The 21,252-nt window shown below is 40.5% G+C and overlaps 1 protein-coding gene across 1 annotated transcript; it reads right to left on the reverse strand.

Moving 5' to 3' along the window:
- Positions 1-1,501: 1,501 nt before the first annotated feature.
- Positions 1,502-4,014, reverse strand: LOC147448852 (uncharacterized). Its single transcript, XM_086521470.1, has 11 exons — positions 3,885-4,014; positions 3,575-3,746; positions 3,225-3,485; positions 3,093-3,144; positions 2,881-2,989; positions 2,735-2,809; positions 2,501-2,653; positions 2,241-2,387; positions 2,038-2,159; positions 1,918-1,960; positions 1,502-1,656 (listed from the first exon to the last, which is right to left on the reverse strand). The coding sequence occupies exons 1-11, from the start codon at positions 4,012-4,014 to the stop codon at positions 1,502-1,504; spliced, it is 1,419 nt and encodes a 472-aa protein (XP_086377596.1).
- Between the last annotated feature and the right edge of the window lie 17,238 nt (positions 4,015-21,252).

Raw genomic sequence — 21,252 nt, forward strand, 5'->3', positions numbered from 1 at the left:
CTAAAATAACCATAAACCTTCATGGCACCTCACATGAGGATTTTAAATCTTAACCAAATCCATCAATAGAGTACGTAGTATCTGTCCATAATCCAGAATATTAGAACATCTATACTTGTGGTATTATCACCGCTCGAAAAAATAATAAAAATGGCCATAACCATTATGCCTCCTCTCACGAAAAACAAAGCAAAACAAACATACTACTTTAAAAAAAATTGGACATAGTTTCCCTTTTACATGAAGCAATATTTCAAAAATAATCATAAGCCTTCATGGCACCTCACATGAGGATTTTAAACCTTAACCAAATCCATCAAAACAGTACATACTACTTGTCCACAATCCAAAATATTAGAACATCTGTAGTTGTGGTATTATCACTGCTCGAGAAAATAATAAAAATGGCCATAACCATTATATCTCCTCTCACGAAAAACAAAGCAAAACAAACATAGTACTTTTAAAAAAAATTGGACATAGTTTCCCTTGTATATGAAGCACTATTTCAAAAATAACCATAAACCTTCACGGCACCTCACATGAGGATTTTAAATCTTAACCAAATCCATCAAAACTGTACACACTACTTATCCACAATCCAAAATATTAGAACATCTGTAGTTGTGGTATTATCACCGCTCAAAAAAATAATAAAAATGGTCATAACCATTATATCTCCTCTCACGAAAAACAAAGCAAAACATAGTACTTTTAAAAAAAATTGGACATAGTTTCCCTTGTATATGAAGCACTATTTCAAAAATAACCATAAACCTCCACAGCACCTCACATGAGGATTTTAAATCTGAACCAAATCCATCAAAACAGTACATACTACTTATCCACAATCCAAAATATTAGAACATCAGTATTTGTGGTATTATCACCGCTTGAAAAAATAATAAAAATGGCCATAACCATTATGCCTCCTCTCACGAAAAACAAAGCAAAACAAACATAGTACTTTTTAAAAAAATTGGACATAGTTTCCCTTGTACATGAAGCAATATTTCAAAAATAATCATAAGCCTTCACGGCACCTCACATGAGGATTTTAAACCTTAACCAAATCCATCAAAACAGTACATACTACTTATCCACAATCCAAAATATTAGAACATCAACTGTTAAAAGTTTCCATCGTGATATAACGAGATTCTTATGAACACAACAAGACATGAATTTGAATTTTAACATCCACCAATGTTATAACTCCATTGTTCTTATGATGACTCACACTCATGATCGATGAATACGTTATGTCTCTGATACCTCTCAGGGATGCAAGAATTGTACCGCGTATCTGCTGCCATGGTTCTAGCCATCTACTCTGCGTAGACCAGCAATGCACTTCCATTTTAAAAAAAAAGATTGTGAAGTTAAACACCAAACAAGTAATATAGGCAGTATCAATGATCAATAAATACAAGCGCTAATACAAAAATAGTGACAAAAAAGATGAGAGCAATGTCAATGTCAAAAGTAAGAGGGGCCCTCACTAGTCGTCAAAGGGATTGACACACGATGGCATGTCACTCTCATCATCAATATCTAAAGAGGTGGACGCCTCCTCTCTGCCCCGCTTTCTAGGACGAAGCAACGGTAACACATATCCTGAAATCAGTGGCTCATCAATGTCGACTGCAACACATGCTCATCCTGAAGCCAAGCAAGCTGCTAGTACAGGGGCTGTGCCACATCCAAGCTCCAAACAAATACCTCCTCATCAGTAAAGTAGCTCCACAAAACATGCAATGAAAGAATGGCTCCGTTGCAGTCCTCCTCGCAATGGCTCACCTGATAATGATCTAGCCTGAGAGCGCTCCGGAAGGTGATGCACCATAAAAGAATCCGAAGAGTGCATACCAAGACGGGAGAACAAGGCAGCGCTTTCTGATACAAAGCAAGGTGGACGCATACCCACTCTGTGAATCATAAATAGCATAGAGCAATTACACTGCAAAAGAAGACACACGATTAGAGCAAACAACAAGACAAAGTGCTGAAATATTGATGTAAAAACAAATGTATCACCTCCACACGAACACCAAAACTCTCCACATAACCATATACTCCATGATGGAGCACTACAATGCGTCGATGAACCACCATCTCCGAAGCACGAGAAAATCTCTCCACCCAGCCAACGGCCTCTCCTGTTATTTTAACTAAATATCAATGATAAATACCACAAATTTATATTACAATTTTTTTGCATGACTATAAACAAGATAGACCTGCCAAAGAAACCATGATCAATAGCCATCCAGAATCCGCCAATGTCGAGAATGCCAAATGAACACCAGCACGTACATGATCCTCAGTGCAAATGTCCCAACGAGGTGAACTAGAGGAGCCTAAGAGGAACCCACCGAATGGAAGATCTAAGAAAATCAAATTTACAGCCCATGAAACTGATTTTGTGCCACAGGTATACAAGATAGAGTCAGAGCGTGCCCGCATGAGATGCTCGTGTACAGGACCCATGCAAGATTACGGATCCCCGCCCTATAGTCTGCAGCAATGGCAATGTAGTCCCCAACAATAGCCATGCATTGAGTATCCATAGAACTAGAGAGACAATGAGATGGAGACTCCATAATATAAACAAAAGAGATACTCCTTCGAGCCAAGATCGTGCCAGGAGAAACTGAGACATTACAGTAAGGTTTAATAAGCCATGCATCGACCACGTGGAAGGAAAGCATTAACAAATGTTTTTGTAGTTTACCTGGAGGTGGCTCCACCTCCTCCTCAATGATCTGATCCACAACCCTCTCCTTTTCCTTTTGTGAGTTGCGCATTGCTAAAATAGATAACTTCAAATCAGAGAACTATAACTTTTAGATAGGTAAATATGAGCATGATCAAACATACCTGCACGACTCTCTTCTACTATGTCTACGGGAGGAACCTTCATCGCAGCATCCTTTGATATCATCTCTTGTAGCTCTCTTTCACGTCCAAGAACATGCCTCTTCTCCATCTATCCACCATGGACAATTATCTATCTCCCAAGGAGTCAATGTGTGCATAGTAGAGGGATACATGCTTGTGTCTTGGATCGCTAGCTAAGTCCACTGTCTAGCCAGAAAGGGCATGGCAGGCAAGACACTCTTGGTAACTAAGAACATGAAGAATCTACAAAGGTCAATTAGGTGACACGAATGTAAGAAACAATAACAACGAATATTATATATCTAAGTCAGTTAGTGATTCACCTGAAAGCCAAACGTTGTGCTGCCATTCTCAATGTATCCACCTTCTTTAATGCCTGCTTATCGATATCCTTAGTCTTCACTCCAAGAGACACCTCTATTGGAAATAGATAGGGCCTCGCCTCAAATTTAATTTCTTCAAAGTAGAATGCAAGAGTGCAATAATGCTGCAAAGGCACCCCGCCTGGCACATCCAAAACATCTAACACAATCTGAAATGCCCTCTGAAAAACCCGAGCCAAAAAACCCTCTCTACGAAGCCAGCTACATTCCCAAATAAAAAGAGGAGACAAAGTTAGACTTATATATAAAGGCATGATATATTTAGTACTTTTAATCTTAGCTATACTTACATGCAAAAGACGTGATCTCCCTTTTTCAAACCATATGCACTCCTTGTAATCTTGTCTGCTTCCAATAATGAAACCGAATGAATCTTGTTTTTCACAGGGGCGTCTTGAAGTGCTATTAAGTTCAGCTTCTCCAACGTAGCCCAACTATCAAGAACCCATTTCAAAGACAAAACTCTTGCTAGCCAATCCGTCCCAAGATTGGGATCAACAATGTTAAGCAGCTGAAAAATTTAATATTGCATATGACAAGTACTTAAGTAACTTTTTGCACGTTTTTCTCAAGAGAATGCCGTGAATTCATGTTATCTACATACCTTTCCAATTCGATCCTGATATTTGTGAGTAATCTCCTCACAAATTCTCTCTTCTTCTTTCTGATGCTCTTCCGCAAACAAGCTTTGTTTGATAAGAGCAACTCGCTTTTCTTTTTCTTTTGTCATTTGAATCTAAAATTAAATATACGTTAACAAGCTTTGAAATCATGCATTTAAATGAGAGTAAAATTCATTTAGTCTGACACATACGTCATAGACCAATCTACCAAGGTACCATCACGTAAGTGGATACCAAGTCTCTGTACCTTTGGCATTCTTCTTCCGTACAACGGCAATAAGTTTTTGATCTCTATCTAGCAAACCCTTTAGATACATTTCATGGTCCGCTGTACAAATTTGTGTCGTATTGAGAATCTCATCATGAAGATGAGTGACAACAAGAGCATGAGTGTTCATGCTGCATTGAAAGACCAAAAAACCATTTGATACTCACATTCAAGTGTTAGCAAAGATAGAAGAAACATCAACACTTACAAGTTCATTCGTTGTAAACTGCTTAGCAAGGCAATCTCTGGCACCTTAGTGGGATCTATAATGGTGCATAGGACTCGACAATGTTTCTCCTTTGAAGTGGAGAACTTCTCTTTTATCGCTTCCCTCCAAGCCACGGTGCGACGATTCCCTTCCCAAACATAGAACATGTGATTTGTGAGATCTTGAAACTTTCTTTTTTTTTTTAAACTCGGCTTCAAATTCTTCATTGATTTCATTCCAAAGAGGATCCCATGTAGCCTTTATCTCATCTAGAACATTCACAAAGTCAAACTTCAAACAACATTCACAGCACGTGGACATCAATACAAAAATGAAAAGTGTGAACACATACCATTCACAAAACTCTCCTCTCTTTTGCATGTTACCAAAGAGACAATGAAGGCTCCTTTCTCTGGCATATAACCTTCTTTTGAAAAGTCCGCCTTCAATCCACTGAGATAATCTCTCAAACCTCTCACTCTCGCATATGGAATCAATCTACATAAAGGAATGGAGGGACAATCGAAGCAACTAAAAACATGTGTGATTTCAAGAATGTCTGCACCTCTATGCATAGAGATATTTTTCTCATCTTCCATCTCAGACGCTGCGGTAACCTCATCCATTATCTCCCATGGAACAATTTGTAAACCATTCTCCTCGGGGGCTAAAGTATCATCAACTTCGTGTAGAGAGCTCTGTCCCATTTCCATGGGAAGAACCTCCTCACCTTGTGTCTCAATTTCCTCTATCATGTCGGTAGCTGAAACTGAAGATACTTGATCACTAGCATCTACCTGGCCATAAAGAGAAGCATTGTTACTATTACTCCTTCCCCTTCGTGATCTTCCACGCGGTTTCGGGCTGTTTCAACATCAACAAAAAACATGGAGACAATAATTTTACAAAAGAGTCAAATTATATATGGCACCATATTGAAATAAAACACAATAGAAATCTTAAAAAAAATTGGACAGAGCTACCTTTGTACATAGAGCATTATTTCAAAAAATACTATAGCCCATAATGGCTTCTCACTTGAAAAAATTTGGTCTTTAAAATTCTTTCATAAACATAATTTATGAAGCAACAAATTTAGTACAAATATCATAAGACAATGCATATGTAAATAAAGTAAATGGTTTATATGCGTGTTGGCTATTGTATTATTTGTCAGAAAGATAGTACTCATGCACATATACTAGTAGTCATCATAGTGTATACACCCTCTTCACATTTGTGAGACAAGTACTAGTTATAGTAAAAGATCAACTATTGTTTCTATGCCAATTAGAGTCTTTCTATGCCATCAAAAAGATGTAATTATTCAAGTGCTTAAATATTCTAACAAGGCCTTGAGAGTTTGTGATGATCAATGTTAAGCTCAGTTCAGAATGCATTAAGCTCCGAGTTTACTCATCACTTTCAAAGCAAAGAATTTTCAAGACCAAAGTTTGCATTGAGCATCATTGAGTACCGTGTAGGTGGACGACCCCTTCGAGTCAACGCGTAGTTTCGACCAGTCATTGTAATTCGTGTTCTCAATCCCACCTCTCAAAGCTCTTTCTAAAGCCGGAAATCGGACCTGCTGAAACCGGAATCCACGGACCTGCTGAGCTTGTCGCTACCTGAACCACCGCGTGCCGGCGCGTGCTCCTACGGCTACCTAAACTCGCCTGCGTTGAACCAGTCTGCACCTGACTAAACGCTGACCTGCCTGAACCAGTCTACACCTAAACCCACCTGACTGAATCAGTCTGCGCCTAAACCAGCTTGACTGAACTGGCTGAAATCGGACTTGCCTGACATGCCTGCCTGAACCCGCTGAATCGGACCTACCTGAACCGGCTGAAATCGGACATGCCTGACCTGCTGAACCGGCTGAACCGGACCTGCTGAACCTGCTTGAACCTGCTTGAACCGGCTTAATCGAACTTGCCTGACGTGGCTGAACCGGTTGAAATCGGCAGCAGCTCATTCCCTTTGTACCTGTCGGAACTACCGCGTGCCGGCGCGCGCTCCTACGAGTAGGTTGGTATGGCTCCTCGCACGCACGAGCAACAGAGCAAACCAAGCACGCACGCATAAGGGAAAACCTCCATGCAGGCGTGCAACAGAGGAAGCTCAGAGAGGGTCGCGTTTCACAGAGGCTCAATAATTAAATTTTTGAAAGATTTTGGCCTAAGTCAAGTTAATTAGAGGGAGAATTTTACTAGATTTTAGGAAAAATTACCAAAATACCCCTCTAATTTGTGGAAATTCCCAAAGTACCCCCATAATTTGTCATAAATTCTCAAAATGCGCTTCAAATTACTCAAAATTCCCAAAATACCCCAGGTTGTGAGAATAAATTTCTCCAAAAACAGAAAAATTGTAGCTTTTCATAAGAAGAGTGATTGTCTACCATACAGGATGCTAAAACTAAGATTTGAGTTGGTTATGTAGGCTTTGGAGATGAATTCCTTCATTATTTTTAGGCATAATTGCCTTTTTTTGGGAGGTAATTTGCAAAAAATTACATGCTAAGCACTTAAAAACCGATCTCAATTGTCAAACAAGAATAAAGATTAGAAAATCTTGAAGATCCAATGAAAATAGATACAGGGCTATTTTGGGAATTTTTGTCAATTTGAGGGGTATATTGGGAATTTCCACAAATTAGAGGGGTATTTTGGTAATTTTTCTTAGATTTTATAGATTTTTACTCATTGACAAGATTTTATTGATTTTTTTCGATTTTGAACCGGATTTGCTTAACGTTTCGGTGATCATGTTTTATGAATGCAAGCCGTCTGCACCGCTTTTTGGAGAATGATGCCCAAAATAACGACTACCATCTGTAGCTGATGTTATTTTTCAGTTTAGACTCTGCACTCACTTTCATTTGAAACTTAATTAGTAACCTTAACTTCTCTAAGACGATTGCTTCCAATGTCTAGGCACATTACTGTATTCGGGCCACAAGTTGGTCAAAAGCTTGTCCTTATTTTTGAAGGCAACACATATGCGCTTTCTGTTTCTTCTGTGAAATAGCATTTTGATCTAACTAATGCGTTTTCTTTACATCCACTTACACTAAGTGTAGGACAGGTAAAAATGGAACTTATTGAGTCTATAAGTGGTGAAGAGGTCTTCCTTCTGAATCATGATGTCTGTCAGTTCTTCAAGGTTTGCTTGACAATTCTTGAACATGACAATGGAATTAAGGCTCCTCCAGTAATTGTCGATTTAGAATCAGATGCCGAGTCACGTGGCTGCTCTAGCGTACTTGATATTATACGCTCAATGCCTTTGCAGAGCAACTTGTACTTGGCCCTGAAACAAGCTAAAGATATCATTCAAGTCTTCATGTGTTTTATGATGGATATGTTGCATTTGAGTTGCCCTCTCTAGGTCACGCTAATGGAATGATTGGGATGGAACAAAGACATGATAGCCACATGTGGACTGAATATGTCACATGTAACAGTGATACCTTTGCAGGGGTCGTTAGGTTCAGTCGATGCTCGGGTCACTTATGTTGTGTCAACATTGATTGTCCATATTACTCGAGGACAGGACTCTACAATGAGGTTCATTGGCGAGGCCGGATTTCAAATTCATCTCCAAAAGGCATGCTGACACCTGAATATGGCACCTTGACATTCAATCATTGTTCTGAAATGCTAGAGTGTGTGGCAACCTGTCCTGCAGTTATTTATTATTGTATGCCAAGGGAGAAACAAAAGTGGACCCGTTGTGTGTTGCATCTAGGTGAGCATCAACATCCTTGTGCGGAAGGGAGGTCAAGAGTAAATGAGAAAAAAGTAACATTAGTGCTTCAAGCGCGTGCTGCTGAAGAACCATTCACTACAGCCAAACAGCTCGAGCGCATGACTGCTCAGGATATGATCATGTGAAAGCTTGTAATGGAAAATGCAGACAACACCAAATATATTGAAGATTGTGAGTTTGTTGAATTTCTGTACACAATCACACCTTTGTCAAGTAGACAAAGGATTGAACGAAGCTTGGAATGCGCCAAAAGATCAAAAAATATAAGTGCAAAAGGCTTAGAAGCAGTGCTTGAATTGAAGAGTAAGAGTAGGCATCCATATATACATGATGTTCTCTTCCGTGGTAAACTTGGAAATGCCCAGCAACCACATGTGTTCAAGATGTCAATAATTGGGCTAGGAAGTGGAGTTGATCTAGTTAATCGAATGCGTCCGGGTGGAAATCTTGAGCAGATGTGAATACACTTTGATCATGTGCAAGGATGGCCCACAATGTCTGCACATGTTTATGATCCGTTTGTTCGTGAACTTATGACAATCGCAACATGTGAGTTTACTGTGGAGAATAAGTTTGCACAGGTAGAGTTTTGGAAGATGCTCAATAAGGTGGTTCAAGATCAAGGATTTGATAAGCCCGAGTTCAGAGGTTTCATGTCTGATGAGGCTAATGCAAATTGGATAGCAATCAGAACAGTTTACTTTGGGGGTCCCAACAAGGTTGTACCATCTAAGGAAAGTTCTTGCGTATTTCATTGGGAGCAATCCATGATCTCACATACTACTAAGTGTATCAAACCTTCCTCACAAGAGGAACACAAAATTAAATTCCGAAAATGGCGAAATGCACCATCAGAGAATCAAGCAGATATTTGCAAAGGAGAGCTTCGTCGCTTTTGGAGAGCAAGGCATGCTGTTGGGTGGTGAAGCTTCATGTTTGGAGACATGGTTGGCTTGGTGGGATATCAGAGTTTCACATTGGGGAGGAAGATTTGTTATGCAAGATGAGTCTGGCATTTTTGTGCCAAACACTAACTTGTCTGAGAGTAAACATGCTAGCATGCGGTCATGCTTTGGTTTCAAAGAGAAAATTAGTTTATATGAAGCCGCAGGGGTAGATATGGCAATGGCTGTACTACAAAGTGTTAAGTACAATGCATACCTTAAAGGTGCAAAGACATGTAGTGGTCCCGGAATACAAGACCTTGCGCAAAGATTTTTACATCATTCATCCACTGCCTCGGCTGCAACGAAGTTGGTCAATCTTACACACTGCTCAATGGACGAAATGGGTTTGCAAAGTCCAGAGATGAATAGGTCAAATATAAGGGAGAAGAGTGTAAAGAAAAAGAGACCAATCTTTGTGGATGCTGGTGTTGTGCTAGAGGATGATAGCCACAGGCCCGAGTATGTCATAGTCACTGAACCCATTGGTAGAACAAAGTATGCACGTGCACAAGGGGAAACAAAGTATTGGCCTGAGGTGACTGTTGCAAAAACGGTATGGGCAATTAGGAGAACTGAACCTGGACGTAAAATGACATGTTTTGGAATTTTTCAAGATCAAACAGATAGATGTGGACGATTCATTAATCAAGGCTCACCTAATATTAATTCTGGGGTAGCTGCACCGTGCTTTTGGAGTCAAAGAAAATATCCCTCGTCAGGATCAAAGCCTGGGGGGATTGTTGAAGGTTATGTATGGTTCTGCAATGCTAGTAACATGCACACATGGAAGATTCATGACATGGTGGTGGGGCCACCCAGACCTGCACCAGGGGTTTGGAGGGTCGCAGAGGGTACAAATCTACTACCACATGAGGCAGAACAACTCCAAGCAAATGGATTTGTACTTCAACAACAACATGGGGTAGAATGTGCAGCTGTGAATGCGGGCATTTGAGCAACAAATAGAGTTATGAGTGCCTTTCGGCCCAAATATAGGGATGGCAAGGTTATTAAATGGCGCTCAAAGCTGACAAAAGAATTTGAGACCAGAATTGATATTGGAAAATGCATGGCAGCAACATTAGTTAAAGAGGTTATTGTTGTGTGCAATGAAACAAATGTTTTCTACATTAGCACAGAGGGGTCAAGGGCAAAGGGAGTTTCATACTCTGTGACATTGTCTGATTTTCCAAGATGTACATGTGAGGACTTCCAAAAGAGAGAGTCCAAGAGGTTGACATATGTGCCATGCAAGCATGTTTACTATGTGTTTCTCCAAATTTTGGGTTTGGACTCTCATGCCCTTGAGTTCATGCACCAAGCAGCCCTAACGAAGGTGAAGCTGTTTCAAGCTTTGGGAGGATTGCGGCCAAATGTGCAGCAATAGTTAAAGTGCCTCTAGATGTAAAGGCTTTGTGTGGTATGTAGTTTAAAATGCAGCGGTGTTTTGTCTACTTATGATAATCCCTAGTTTGTGAGAGATCAGCCCTATGATAAGCCCTATGATAATCCCTAGTTTGTGAGAGATCAGCCCTATGATAAGCCCTAGCGGTGTTTTGTCTACTTATGATAAGCCCTAGTTTGTGAGAGATCAACACAAGTTTTGAGACTGCATTCTATTAATAGTTTCTTGTAAATTTCATATGTGTTTGTAAAAAAATGAACACTATTTTGTTTTAAACAATGTAAGATGGAACGGGTTTGCTACATAATCTTATTGAAGATTGGGGTTATGTTCTTCATTCAATTTCTTTTGTCAGTTTTTTGGTGGCTAGGTTAGTTCAAGTGCCTCTCGTAAATTTTCCATTTACGTTTGCGAACAAATTAACATTATGGATCTTTTGTTATAAACAAATTAAGATACAACAAGTTCGCTTATCTTACCTATCTCACTCGGTTTTTTGTTTGCTTGGAAGTACTTGCTTGGGGATGGGGATTCCCCCAAATGGATTAGTCATCCATTCTGGAATGATGTCCTAGGGTGAAAAGAGATCCTCTACCCACTAAGAAACATGGACTAATGACTAGGCTTTATCTTCTCTACCTCATAGTCGAGCACAACTGTGATTTCAAGAAAGAGATAATGTCATAAAATATAATATCTAAATTTACCAAATGTTTTTGTCATATTAAACTGATCATTTAATATGGGAAGATAATATGGGAAGATAAAAGGGGAACAAGAGTTAGGCTATATATATGTGCTTATAAACCTATCTCAACAAGGGACCAAAAGGAGAAATGGTTACATCTCAATAGGGGTCCAAAAGGAGATGGTCTACCAAAGATCAATGTGCAGTAAGTGCTTCTAGATTTACCTCAGGAAGGGACCAAGAGGAGAGATAATTACATCTCAATAGGGGTCCAAAAGGAGGTAGTCTATCAAAGAACAAAGTTCACCTAATGGAGTTTAAAAGACCTTAGACTTAGCTTCATTAAAGACCTCAAAAATTTAGTGTTAAGAAGTTCCTTGACCTTAGGCCTTAGGCAAGCTAGGGCTGACCTTGAGGTGGGAATCCTACCCAAGTATGAGGTACTTGTCGGGCGGCTTGCTAACTAAATTGCTTAAACTGTTTATGGGAACCTTGCCCAAAGCTTGAGATGATTTTTATGTTTAAATGACTAATGTTCTTGAAGTGTTCAATTCAAAGATAAACTCTCAAGAGGCATAAAAGGTTTCCATGCTTAAAGGACTAGGTGCTTGAAGTGTTCAATCCAAACCAAATGACTTAAGAAGCATAAAAGACACATGTCAAATCCTTCACATGTGGCCTTGTAAGGACAAGGGTAGGACCAGTCCGGGCCAAGGGCCAGGATGGACATGCAGTCAAGGGGGTCCCTATATTTAGAAGGCCAAGGGCCTATATAGGGCATGGCTGGGTGGTGATGAGCATGTTCAGTTCCCCTGTCCTTTCACTGGTATTGGAGCTCGGTGGAGGGGAGATCTATGGAGAAAGGGGGAAGATGGCCTTGCATGGTGGAGTACATCTCTGTCTTCACTCTCTCTCTCTCTCTCATGATTATGGAGGGAGTGGTCCTCAAGATTGGGGAGCTTTTGCGTGTCTTGCAGGAGGAGAAGAAGATACCACAACAAAACTTTGCGGGCATGACCGCTTAGCAAACGACAAAGAGGTCGAGGGTTACGGCCCGTGTGCAAGGTTGCTTGCAACGATGAGGGAAGGAATTCCACCCTGCATCGATTGCAACGAGGGCTGGATTGACAGGTGTGCGCCGTTGTGCCAATTGATTCATGTCATAGGGCCGTAGGCCACCGAGCATCACACGGCGGTTTAACTCGTCTGTAGTCTCTGCGCAGCTACTCGCTGAGGCCACCATGACTGTTTGCGTTATTTTTTCTTTCATTTTCCACTTGGGGCCGCCCATGGTCACAAGGTGGCCACTTTGTTAATGTTCCAAGAGTGCATGCCCACCAGAGGCACACACCCCGCAGCCGCAGTGTTCGCATCGCACCCCGCAGTCGTAGCGTTCGCATCGCCTGACATGTGCACAACTACGGATGCAGAAAAAATTCAGAGGCCACAGTCGTACCCGTCTTAGTCACATACATGGCATGGCACCACAAAGTGTTCGAATAGTTTCCAAGGGAAAATCGACCACTACCTTGTTATCAGGATGCTCCAAGGGAGCAAGGTTTCAAGAAGAGAACCATAATTGAGACTGAGCAATAGTACATGATAATTGAGGCTGAGCAACAGTACAGGAGTTCTTTACGACCTTGCACAACTTACTCCTTGTGCAAGGTCACGGTGGAAATCAATGTTGATCATCAGCATGATCCGGCATGCACGACATGTCTTGGAAATTAGGCGGGTTGTGTTCGGTTGATGAGAGTTTGCACTACTTTTTTATGCAACGGCAAACAATTTCAGTCATGTTGGAGTCTTGCATGATCATGCAAGTTTGAATATCTCTGACATGAGGTCGCCAAAACAAGTTGCATTGGGGCATTTATGCGGTAAGCAATAAATTTCAATTTTCTTTGTTATTTTCCTCAAGCACATGTTGCATCCCGTCCCCGACGTACGGCTTGTGCCAATCATGTGGTTCTCATATTGGCGTGCACGTATGGGTTGTCCAAGGCGTCTGCACCCAGCAAGAATTTCCCCTTACACAAGTACAACTTGATTCTGTAAACAGCAAGGCTGTGCATTGCTTAGGAAGCATATTCTTGAGATAGAGGAAGTATTACCTCTATTGCATAGCTCTCGCATGCATCAGAGAAAGTGCATCTTCTGCACTCCAAGCACAAGCACGACTTGTGATAGTTATCTGAAGCATTAAATTTTGTTGCATACATTGTCACGGCTTGACTCCCAACCACGACTTCTCGGCGGTTCAATTTTGCTGCAAAAGCATAGCAGCTTTCCAATGTTTTGGAATCTCAAGGAGATTGGCACATTCTATTGCTTGACTAGATGCAGGAGGCAAGTTTTTGGGCATGGCCGACTCCTTGTCACTGTTTCTAGAAGCTCACAGAAGATGCTTGCCCCCATAGTACTGGCTAATTACAATTGAAATTGATCGACAAGGTCGACTTTCTTTTGCTATATGACATTGGTCTATTAGTAGGAGTATCCATTAGCTATGAGCTCTCAGGAACTCCATAAATAATTATGTGAAGCAAGGCTTCAATTTATACATTTTGTATTGAAGCTGGCCACGTTTGGCATATGCTATGAGCATACAAAATTGGGAAGGAATAGGCAATGTGTTTGCAGGTTATTTCATATTGCAGGTTATTTCATTATGTACCAGGCGGCCGTATATCCTAAACTGTGCGGGCATGGCTTCTTAGAAAATGATAAAGAGGTCGAGGGTTATGGATCGTGTGCAAGGCTGCCTGTTCCTTCAGGTAGGGGACATGCTCCTCTCCATTTGAATACGGGTAAGTGAACATTACGTTCAAATCTCCAGATACGCATCTATTGATTTGGTGTTATTCCATTTTTAGTATGCTTTGCATGGTTTTTCAAGACGTATAAGTACGCTTGAATGTTACACGTCCATGCCAAGGGCATGTCAAAACAAGTATTTGGGACTGTAGTCTCCAAAGTACATTACGTTGTTATATATCCACTTGTAGGATTCAATTTGGCACATGTTGTCACATGGGATACAACATGGTCTAGGAACTCAAGGAGTTCGGTTTAGCCAGTGTGGAGCGACGAATGAGGGTCCCTCTCACTCTTGTCATAGAGTGTTCAGATTTATCTCCACACACAAGTATATCTTGTACTTGACGGATGTTCTTTTTTATACATCCTCACATAAGACATATTCCACATGTGGAGAATATGGGTCTCTCGACTGACATTGGCGCCATTATTTCAATTCCATGTCACGACAAAGTCCCTAGGTGCTGGTCACATTTGTTTTCTAGACCATTTTTAGCACGACGTATCAGGAGCAATTTCGTGGCCAGAAATTGTCGGATACCTAGAATGACTTGTCCAGGTACAAGTACTGCTAAACAACATGACAGATGATTGTTTATACATATAGCAAGGCTCTAAATTGTTAATGAAAAAGTTTCATTGTTTGTATCTAGAAGTGATCACTGTTTATGGTTCATAAGTTTCCACAAGGCTTGCAAAAAGATTGCAATTGAAAGTATTTAGTTTCTTTTCAAAACTATTTACATTCCTCTTTAATGTGTGCTAGGTGCATCACATTTGCCATAAGTATTGGCAAGGATCATTATGGATATACAGGTTTGGGTTAGTTTTTGCTAAATGCATGCACACTAGGTGTTATGGGCCCTAGTGTTTAGCAAAGGCTGATTTGGAATGGCATGCATATTCCTCAGGTTGTTTCTTATGAAGCATTTTGCACTCTATGTGCACTATCTCTATGAGATTACTTTTGAGTCTACTAATCACCAATAGAGGCCATGGCTCGGTTTGGGTGTTTGTAGATTTATTAAGTTAACCATGATGGTTATTTTGCACATTGTTGATTCCTCAACAATGTTATACGCTATTGTGATTTCTCGTTTACCATTCGTCTGGGAAGACTATCTGTAAATCGTGGGGGAAACACACCTCAGGACTGTCAGTATCCAAGGGGATTGACAAATTAAAAAGTGTAATCTTAGGCTAAAGGATATGCAAAGTGCGTACATTAGCACCAAGATATCAAATTTATAGGCATTTATTGCTCTTTTTGGAGTTTACTTACTATCAGTTAACGCATGTTGCGACTAGGTAGTCTCTTCATGTATAACTCAGGTTCTCAACCTTGAACATTCGTTAGGGTGGGGTTGTTTACTGATGATGAAAATTGGGACCAAGTCAAGGACTTAAAATTGGTTGATGAGTTATGTCAGCAAGCTACTTTCATGGAAAGTGACAAGAGGTACTCTTTCTGGTACACCTTTGTTGTGATAAACTCGTTTACCATGCCCATGAGCGTTCTAAATGGAGTCTACACACTACGTCTGGATAGGAACCGGTACCATCAGATGGTTACAAATGGACAACAATGTAGAAAATCAAGATGTTACTCTTGGTTTCATTGAACCTCCTACTGAACCGGATTCCGCTCAAATGAACCGATGGATCGATGTGGGATGTTACGTTAGAAAACATTAGTGTTCTTATGAAGATACCATCACTTGTGTTTTCGTGGACGAAAACACTTCTCCAAGGGGGGAGTAATGTCAGGACAAGGGTAGGACCAGTCCGGGCCAAGGGCCAGGATGGACATGCAGTCAAGGGGGTCCCTATATTTAGAAGGCCAAGGGCCTATATAGGGCATGGCTGGGTGGTGATGAGCATGTTCAGTTCCCCTGAACTTTCAGGCCCTCATGATGTTCTTGAATCCTATTGGATAGTATTTTAAGGGGTCGAATGAGAATTTAGATGCATAAAAATAAAAAATTAATTTCTTTCTCTCAAAGAGGAAAAGGAGGACACATGTCCAAATGATATAATTAAATAATACCAGAGAGAGAGAGAGAGAGAGAGAGAGAGAGAGAGAGAGAGAGAGAGAGAGAGAGAGAGGAGAGAGAGAGAGAGAGAGAGAGAGAGAGAGAGGTGAACCAAGCTTGAGAGGGGGGTACACTCTCCCACACACACACACACACACTCTCTCTCTCATTATGTGAAGTGCAAAGTGCAAGAGCTCCATCTCCTTCTACAAGCTTGTTGAGAAGTGGAGAGCCTACACCAACACTCTTGGCTATGGAATGCAAATCCAACCAAGAGCCATGCTGCAATGCTTAAGCTTGCCATCTTCTTCATCTTCATTACTATGCTATTATGCTATGCTAAGCAAGATGAGTGATGAGATAAGTGTGGAGCTATTTCTTTCTCCTATGAATGATTCTTCTTCTTGTTCCCTACCCTCATTCCTTCCCTGCTAGCTCTCGACCTTCGAAGGTGTTTAAGGTCGTGGGAATAAGTCTTGGGATAGTTAATTGTTTTTGAAAATTTTATGTTATGCTTGGATCTATGAAGCTTTCCATCTTCATAGCATCACCAAGGTCACAAGGAACACAAAGATTGCATTGTACCAAGTCTCCCTTGATGGAAGAATCTATAATACAATCGCCTTTTGGAGGGGGGACCGGCTCCAAGTAAACCTAGTCCTCAATAATTGTCATGTTCTCTAATACTCTCTCTCTTGCAAAAGGATTATTCATGCCAAGTTAATTAAGTACTATGCTTATGTTGCTACCATCAATTAAGTTCACCCTCTATGTTCTCAAAGTGATCTCACAAAAATGCTCACTTTAATTCTCATAATTCCATCATTCTCAAAGTTCATAGGCCATTTTCATTACATTGACACTCAAACTCTAATCCTTGGAATCCATCCTCGTATCCATAGCATGTCACATGTGCACCAAGAGCATCTCTCTGTCCTGAACCTTGTATGAAAAGAGCAATGCCTAGATCCAAGTCACATGCATCAGCCTCAGGCCTAAGAATATTCATGAATGACTGAATCATGGCTAGATTCTTAGCACTCAAGCCATCCATATCCATCATTGTACCCATGAATGACATTTCTTGTTGCACAAACTATCTGCACAACTAGCTCAACATACTCACAAACTAGAGCATCATGTAACCTATCCGCAAAGGAGACATGCCTTATTTCTTTGCATGGATTTTACTCACAAAGATAGTGTCATCTTGTATGTGACATGCTCACAACACATGAATCGTGCCAACACTAGCATCTCTCACTACAACTAGCTATCCATGATGCAATCTAGAACTATGCTCGTCTAGTACTACCTAGCATCTGCTATCTCATAACTAACTCACATAGATCAAGCACTTTGTCAAACTTGGAAAATGGCGTACATCTTACAACACGTATGATGCACCACTTGAAAACAATAGTATGACATCTCCTTCATACATAGCCACATATGCTACATCTGCTCCCACATTGTCCAAAGTGATAGAATCCCTCTTGTGATGTCTCTTGAAATGTCTCATTATCTGAAAACAAGGACTACATACATGCCTTGTATGACCACAATGCCAACACACAACATTTTTGTGTTTGCAAGATCGTCCTTTTATTGTAGTCATCTCTCCAGACTCAATTTGTGCTTGATCTTGTCACAAGTTATCTCCATGGATTTGGCATGTACACCATTGTCAAGGTTTATGCTTTTCCATATAAAGTTTGATGGTTCAACTTTGAGCATTGGAAAGCAGGTATGCATGATGCATTGACTGAGTTGGTCCAAGTGTTGCCACTACTACAGGGCATGGATGCTAGGCCAGAGTCTATGATTGATAATGAGTGGGAGGACTTGGATGAGCATGCATGTTAGATGATCATGTTACACCTTGGTGAGTTTGTCTATCACATTGGTTTGTATGCATGTACAGCTAGAGATTTATGGCAAAGATTGTGCAATTCTTTTGACACAAATGAGTCTAGAGAGATGCCTACAATCAAAGGATGATCTTGCAAACACAAAAGTGTTGTGTGTTGGCATTGTGTTCATAAAGGGCATTGTACATAGGCATTGTTTTTTATGGATGAGATAGCACAGGAGACTGCACAAGAGGGATGCAATCACTTTGGATTATGTAGGAGTAGATGTAGTGTATGTGGCTATGCATGACAGAGATGTCAACTTTGCTTCCATGTTTACTCCTGACTTTCTTTTTTTTGGTTTTTGACGACACATTATGTTTGCATTGGATACTAGACGTCAGTAATAGATTTCATGGCACACCAAGTCGTGAGTGATTCAGTGTACAAAATAGCTGGTGTAGGAGATGCCAGACTATTGTTGGCAAGTGGTGCATCATACGTGTTGTGAGATGTATTCCATGTGCCAGGTTTCACGAAGAGCTTGATCTCTGTGCATCAGTTAACAAGATAACAGATGCCAGATAGTGCTGGACGAGCATAGTTTTAGACTGCCTCATGGACACCTACTCATAGTGAGAGGTGCTAGTGTTGGCACAATTCATGCAATGCGAGTACGTCAAATATGAGTCGGCACTATCTTTGTGAGTAGAGAGATAAGGCATGTCTCCTTTGTGGATAGGTTGCATGATGCTCTAGTTTGCAAGCATGTTGAGCCATTTGTGTTGATAGTTGTGCAGTAGGGCATGTCATTTGTGGATACGATGACAGATATGAATGTCCTGAGTGCTGAGGATTTAGCCGTGATTTAGTAATTCATAGATATGATTAGGCCAGAGGCTGATGCGTGTGGTTGGAGCTAGGCATTGCTCACACAGGGTTTAAGAAAAAAAAATTCTCTTGGTGTACATGTGATATGCGATGGACATGAGGATGGATTTGAAGGATTGGAGTTTGAGTGTCAGGGTGATTTCCATGAGTGGAGTTCTGAGCTAGATTTGACTGAGATGGTCAGGTTGGCAGAGATTTCCAGGATTGTATAAACATTTAGGAGTCTCATATACGAGATTTATCTCAAGACCCAAGATTCCATTTGTGATAGGTGCATTTGTAGTGACTAACGTTGGCCTTGATCATAGGGATACTTTGAAGCATATGGTGAGATATCTGTGAGATGTGTGCAGCTTTGGTAAGGAGTATGTGTTGATTGCTCTATACTTTCTCTACAATTAGAGCTGGATGCACAAAAATTCAGTGAGCCAGTGGGTGTTGGTGAGGTCATACTTGTGATGACCTTGTATAGGTTTTGTACGGTTTTCTTTTCTCTTTCACAACCACATTAGCCTTTACATGGGAGGTTGTTGGGATAAAGCCCCATGTGGATGGTTAGGCCAAGCGCCCACCCACTATACATATTCATTATGTACATAATAGAATAAGGGGGCTCACATGTTGAGAGTGAGTTTTAGCCCTTGCAAATACAAGGTCTTTGTTGGGGTAAAGCTCCATGTGGCTGGTTAGGCCAAGCGCCCGCCCACTATACTTATTCATTATGTACATAATAGAATAAGTGGGCTCACATATTGCGAGTGAGTTTAAGTCCCATTAAACACAAGGTATCCTCTTCTCCTCTCTTCTCCATTGCTACACACACATTGCCACTTGCGCACTTTAACTGGTACCAAAGCTCGTGGCAGATGCGAAGAGCATGAGGACATTGTGGCCAAGATTTTGGTGAAGTTGTGAAATTTTCAGCACTATTTTGCAACTGAATGTTGGCTCAGAAAAAGATTTATTTTCAGCTTGATTCCCCCCACACCCAACTGGAAATGTCGTGGTCTACAACTTTCTAGTTGAAAGTTTGTCCAAATTTAGCACTGATTCGATGTACGTTTGGCAGACTGCCAGTACGTCTAGGGTACACAACTGCATATTTTTATAGATCTATTTTGATTTGTAGAAAAATCCCATTTCAAGTCCATTTCCATCTACCCTTGACTGTATTTTCAAGAGCTATAACTTTGCAAAAGAAAGTTTCTACAAATTTTGAACGGTTTGAGAGATATGGACTGATCAGATGCAGGGTGTTTGAAAATTTGAAGATTATGTATGTCTATTGTGGTGATTTTCTACATTTGGAGAGTTTAGATTGAGCTTTGTCATTCTCTTGTTTTGCTCATTGATGTTTTTCTCTCAGTGAAGAGAGTGTGGGTTAAGATTTTCAACTAATTTAAGCGCATATGTTGAGAACACTTTGTGGATGTATGAATTCTTATGGACTCTTAGGATTTGAGAGTGGATCATCACAGGTTATGTGCATTGACTTATGCGATTAAGTAGATTTTAATAGTATGGTGTATGTAATTACAAAGAGTTTCAAAGCATTTTTGACATGATTGTGAGATGAATTTTTAGCTAATTTGATGCTCGTTTATATTGCCATGTGGATGCACATGATGTACTCTTTTCGATGGATGATATTCTTTGCCTTGCACTTGCATATTTTTTTCATCTGTTTTGAGCATCACTTTGTGCCATATTTTGGTTGGTTTGCATCCAGGTTATGCTAGAATATGCCTCGCTTGTAGAGTGCGGTTGATGCACTTTGAGCTTTAGCCCCTGCAAACACAAGGTCTCCTCTTCTCCTCTCTTCTCCATTGTTGCACACACTCACACACTCACACACGCTCGTGCTTGCGCACTTCAACTGGTATCAAAGCTCATGAAAAATGCAGAGAGCACGGCGACATTGTGGTGGATATTATGATGAAGCTAACAAATTTTTAGCACTGTTTTGGAACAGAATTTTAACTAAGAAAAAGATAAATTTTCAGCTTGATTTCATGGCCTAGCCAAAAACGTCGTGGTCTACAACTTTCTAGTTTGAAAGTTTTTCCAGATTTGGCACTGATTTTGTTGTACATTTGGTAGACTGCCTTGGCACGTCTAGTGTACACATATGTAGATTTTTATAGATCTATTTTGACATGTAGAAATAGCCCATTTAAGGTCCATTCTCCCTGCGTCCAAACCATTTTTTCAAGATCTACAACTTTGCAGAAGGAAGTTTTTACAAATTTTGAACGGTTTGAGAGAAATGGGCTGACCGGATGTAGGGTGTTCGGGAAGTTGAAGACTATGTATGCTTATTGTGGTGATTTGCTACATTCAAAGAGCTCAAATTGAGCTTTGTCATTCTCTTGTTTGTGCATTGATGTTTTTTTCTCAGTGAAGAGAGTGTGGGTTGAGATTTTCAACAAATTTAAGCGCATATGTTGAAAACACT

The sequence above is a fragment of the Adiantum capillus-veneris genome, chromosome 10 (assembly GCF_014529385.1).
Source record: "Adiantum capillus-veneris isolate H3 chromosome 10, ASM1452938v2, whole genome shotgun sequence".
In the NCBI taxonomy this organism is placed as follows: Eukaryota; Viridiplantae; Streptophyta; class Polypodiopsida; order Polypodiales; family Pteridaceae; genus Adiantum; species Adiantum capillus-veneris.